The sequence below is a fragment of the Rhinopithecus bieti genome, unplaced genomic scaffold (assembly GCF_001698545.2).
Source record: "Rhinopithecus bieti isolate Rb0 unplaced genomic scaffold, ASM169854v2 scaffold_6789, whole genome shotgun sequence".
Taxonomy (NCBI): Eukaryota; Metazoa; Chordata; class Mammalia; order Primates; family Cercopithecidae; genus Rhinopithecus; species Rhinopithecus bieti.
In genome coordinates, this window is record NW_016805235.1 from 165317 (window position 1) to 170564 (window position 5248).

Below are 5248 nucleotides of genomic sequence, written 5' to 3' on the forward strand. Positions count from 1 at the left end.
CCCTGGTTCAAGCGATTCTCCTGCCTCAGCCTCCCAAGTAGCTGGGACTACAGGCACGCACTGCCACGCCCAGCTAATTTACGTAGGTTTTTTTTTTTTTTTAGTAGTGACAGGATTTCACCACGTTGGCCAGGATGGTCTCCATCTCCTGACCTCGTCCGCCTGGGCCTCCCAAAGTACTGGGATTACAGGCATGAGCCACCGCGCCCGGCAGAGTTCTGCTTTTAACAAATTATTCCAGGCACTTTTTACAGTGTTTTCCACTCTCAGTGCCAATTCACGCTGTGCTGACGATGTACCATCCAATCCTTGATGGGAAAGATGACAGAATCTGACCAAGACTAGAAGGAGAGGTTGCAATTTTTCATCAGAAGAAAAATCCAGAGGATGTTTTCATTGTTGAGCTAAATGAACCTGCAAGTCTACGCTGCCCTCTAGGGCGGCCTACAGTGCCTTTAGGCGGGTAGCAGGAGCAACACAAAACTTAATAGAGGTTTCCCTGCGGAGAAATCCCCTGGCCAACTTACTTTAATGGAAAAAGGAAAACCCAACGGGTGGGTCAGCACCGGAAATGGGGGCGGGGGTTCGGGTAGCGGGGACGCGCATGCACCTTGCACGTCTCCGCCCCTCCTGCGGTTGCCAGGCAACCAGCTCCGGAAGTTGCGGGAGGTGCGTCCGCAGCTGGCTCCGCTAGCCAGCGGAAGATGGCGGAAGGCGGCCGCCCCGACCCCGGCGAGAAGGAAAGGAGGTCTTCCGGACCGCGGCCTCCGAGCGCGCGGGATTTGCAGGTGAGGCGAGCAGCTCGTGGAGTGAGCGTTGCGGTGGATGCGGGCTGGTGATGGCGCGGGCGGGTGCGAGTCGGAGGCCGCCTCTGGCCTCGGCGGAGCCTTTCGCTGACCCAGTCTGGGGATGGAATCGTGATCCCGGGCCCGGTCTCCCGACGTCGGCGCTTAGCACTGTGATGGTCGTGGACACAAGTGCTCGAGCCTCCAGCGCTGGTGCTTCGTCTCCCTTCCACCCCAAGTACGATGTAAAAATAGCTATTCGTTTAGAGTGACATTTTGCGGGTCAGTTGGTTGGTTCACGGGTTGATGCTTCCTTCTTGAGACTTACTCCAGAAGAAATGTTGCTGTGGCCGCAGGGAAGTGGGCAGTCACCTGAACAGTAATGATACGTGATTTGTTCTTTTTTGTCTTGGATGCTATTTCTGACTTGCTTACTTAAATATAAAAATGGTTCCATTTTATCAGGTGGCTTTTTCTTTTAAAGGGGTGAAGGAAAGCGATGCACGCTATGCCCATACAGCCTAGTTGTCAAAGCTATGGTCTTTAAAACATTGCACACAAAAAACAGGGAAATAAAACTTCGTAATGTTGTGTAGGACACTAGTATTAGTTAGCTAAATACTAGTGCACCAAATCCCGTTTTATCAGATACTAACGCCACTTTTCTCATTTTCGGCTTTTTTGTGTCTCATTATAAGATTATTGATAAAAATTTAACAAGTAAATATCAGTAAGGAGATACTAAGGAGAATTTTGGTAGAACAGTTTTACTGTATTACTTTACAACCACACTTCATTCTAATGTGAACAAACCACCATCCATTGTAACATACTGCTGGGCTTTGGGAATGTGGAAATAAGGACATCACATCCTTAGTCGGTGCTGAGCTCTATTGATGGCTATGTAAGTGTAAAAGACATTTCTACCTTTTGGAAACCTACAGATTTCTTTGGAGAAATAGGATATGAATACATTTAGCATAATATTTTAAGATGGAGTATGATTGGGTGCCAAAATAAGCAGTGCATAAAACGAAGAATTTGGAGACTGCAGAGATCAGTGTAAGTTTAGGAGGTGAACTCAATGTAGAATAGTTCCAGCTCACATAGTTGGTTCAGTAGTAGTAAACGGTATCAAGGGTTAGGAAGCTATTGTGTACCTCATCTTTCCTATTATAAACCCACATCTCTGAGAGGCAGCATGGAGTTAGTAGTCCCACCAATTTTGGTTTGCCTCTTAGTCCTGCTCCTTAGTAGTTTTGTGAACTTAGGAGAAAAGTCTTAACCTGTCTGATCCTCGTATGTCTTCATTTGTAAACTGAGGAGGGTCAGGGTGCTGGTGGTGGTGTAAGGATTAAATAATGTTGTAAAGGGCCTATGCCAAATTCCTACATTATCCTGGTCAAGTTGTTGCTGGGCAAATATTTGGTTCCTTTTTCCTCAAAGGAGAAAGATGCTATAACTTTCCCTGACTAGTCACTTCTAATATCATTAAAGTTAATGCAGTGTGTAACTTAATGTCCTTTCCCTAATTTAAATCCATTTCTTCTTTTTATATGAAAAGTGAGAACAGCTTGGTTAATGACCACCTGATTCTTGGCAAATTATTTGCAGACTTAATCCAGTGGATCAAAGTATGATTAATGTTTGGAGATACTCTGGTAGATGTTGCTAATTGTGAGAATGCCTTCGTTTCCACCCTAAGTTATGATGGGGATTTTTTTTTTTCATCTTCTGCCTACTTCTGGTAGGTTAGGACAGTAGGAAGATAACTGATTTCTTTATGAATGTGATTTGGTGTATCAAGTACAGTATCTAAGTATTGATAATCTTTCCTTTAGAACTTAATATGAATGTGAAGAACTTGCAAAGAAACTTGAAAACAGCCAAAGGGATGACATATCAAGAAATAAAGTATGTATCAAAAGTTTAAAAGAATTAAATAATGTTCTTCCCAAATGGTATCTTGGATATTGATTATTTATAGATTATCTTGTTACGGTTAATCTAGACGTGCTTATCTTAAAAGTTACCCAGTTCGTGCAGCTTTCAGTAGATATTTCTTACTTCTCTAACAGCTTGCTGTAAGAGTCTTTCAGAGTGAGTAAAGGGGCAACATATTACTAATTGGAACAAGCAGAATTACCCCTAAGTAAGTGTATCTTAGCTGCCATACAGTGTAGGGTTTCTCAGCATCTAAATCAGGAGGGAGTGTTCCAGGTACCACCAGAGAAAAGCTACATAGTTGCTTCCCAAAAGGCTTCCCAGCCTTGGGAGCCCCCAAGTTACAAACTGCACACTCGTAACTCTTTTTTTGCATATCAGAGTAGATTTTCATAGCTCCCTTCATCCACCTCAAATAAGGAAATGGTCAGTGGGAAAGTTAGGGGTGGGACTGTTAGTGGCAAAACTAAGCCCAAAACCTCATCAGTGTTAGATAGTATTTCTGAATTGCTTTCTCTTCTGGTGTCCCTCAGCCCATCCACACACAAGTTCATTAAGGTATTTAGTTGTATACTGTGTCCCAGTTTTGCTCCACATATTATGTGTTTCTATATAGATTGGACGGGTAGGGAGTAAGAACAGGGATAACTTCAGTATTACTAGGGTTAGGATTGGATTTGTTAGGATGGACTCAATAGTGGGCACTATAAAGGAGAAGAATTAAAATGCCTGATAACTGTTGCCACAAGGACCCTAATCCTATTGAATATCATTATTCTGTATTGTTGATTCTCTAGTGTGCGTCTATGACCTGGGAAGGCTTGTCAAAGATTGCTGGGCCCTACCCCAGAGTATGAGTCACTGGTTCTAGAGTAGGATTTAAGCATATGCATTTCCTACAAGGTCCCAGGTGTCTGTATAATAATCATTTATTACGGCTTCTAGAATTGGTTACTCTAAGGCTGAGAATTCCAGTACTTTTAATGCTATATACTTGATTTTCTCACCCAATTCCTTTGCTTTCAGGTTTCAAGTTCTTCACATTTCAAATTCTGGAGGAAAGATTATCAATACTTTACTTACATAGTTTATCCTCTACATATTATTGAAACATTTTCTTAATAACATTTTGAGATTTTGTTGTTGTGTTAGTTTTGACCAGTACTTCAATTAATATTTATCAATTTAAATTATCATTTCCTTTTTTGATGTAGTATCGTTTGCTATGTTAAATAATATAAATTAAATTTCTTTGTAGTATTTACTAATGAACTTATGCCATATGATGCCATATGGCATCAACTCCCTCTAAATACCACTCATTTTCTTCTAAGTTTTTAATGATGTACTATTAATAAGTAGGATCTTTCAGCCAAGTAGACTCTTCAATACCATTTTCCTGATATTCCTCTTTTGTTAATGTATGTTCCACATTCCATGGGGTCAGAGGCATTTTTGCTTTTTTAATTTATGTCACTAAAGAAAATTGTTATTTGATTGGAAGTATTTATTCAAATCTTGTTAAAGCAAAAAACATATAGCAAATATAACCCCAATTTAAAATCAATCTGTCTATATCTATTTCTGATTTGTTTATATTATGTTCTTTATATAATTCAACGTGAATTTGTTGCCTTTTAGGTACAATATTAGAAACAATTTGAGAAACTTAAAATCTACTTGGGGAAGTTATACACCAAAAGTACACAAGTAATGGCAACATAATGCTTAATATGAATGTCATTGGGGTTTCACATGCTATGAGTATTTGAAAAAAGATATTAAGAAAATTAGAAAAGGTTTTGTGAAGGAGAGCTGAAATGGGCCTTTGAAATACAGATGACATTTTTATTGATGAGAATAGGAGTATCATAAAAGTAATACATAAAGCTGACATAATCAACTCAGAAGGAAATCCATAAAATACTACTACTTTAAAGAAATTTCAGGGAGGTAAAATTTCTGAAAAGTTTTGTCCCTAGTCATCAGACTTTGTATGTGCATGTCTGTCTGTCTCTCTTGTGTCATTTGTTTGTTTTTTGTTTTGTTTTTTTGGAGGGGATGGGGTAATAAAGGACCATAAGGAGATACAACACTGTGGGAAGAAAAAAAAAAATCTTGGGGAAAAGGAAATACTGATAAAATCATTGCCAAACACTTAAGAATAATATCTTCTAGTGATGGAACACGTGCTTTGTGCTTTCCATACATTATTTAATCCTTCAAATGACTCTGTGGTGATTTTTTATAGGCATTTGAAGATGTGGTAACTAAGGCTGAGAGAAATTAAATAATTTGCCCAAGATCACACAGTAAGTGCCTAAGTTAGGATTTAAATTCAGTCCTTTTAGATTACCAAACAGTTTTATGATTCAGATTTCTAGCAAATCTGGTACAAATATGAATATTACTGAATGTGAGAGGGTAGGGGGAAAAAATTAGAAGTCTTTCATTTTGTTTTATTTGTGTATATTTTAAAAGTTGACTAAGAGAATTTTAAAGAATTAAAATTGCCCCAA

General features: G+C 39.4%; 1 protein-coding gene across 1 annotated transcript in view; it reads left to right on the plus strand.

Moving 5' to 3' along the window:
- The first annotated feature begins 582 nt into the window (after window positions 1-582).
- The window catches only part of UBXN2B (UBX domain protein 2B), a 44175-nt gene continuing 39509 nt past the window's right edge, over window positions 583-5248 (plus strand). The window contains exon 1 of the mRNA XM_017871744.1: window positions 583-788. Coding sequence (XP_017727233.1) covers window positions 705-788 — 84 coding nt within the window. The 5' untranslated portion in view covers window positions 583-704. The remainder of the gene's footprint in view (window positions 789-5248) is intronic.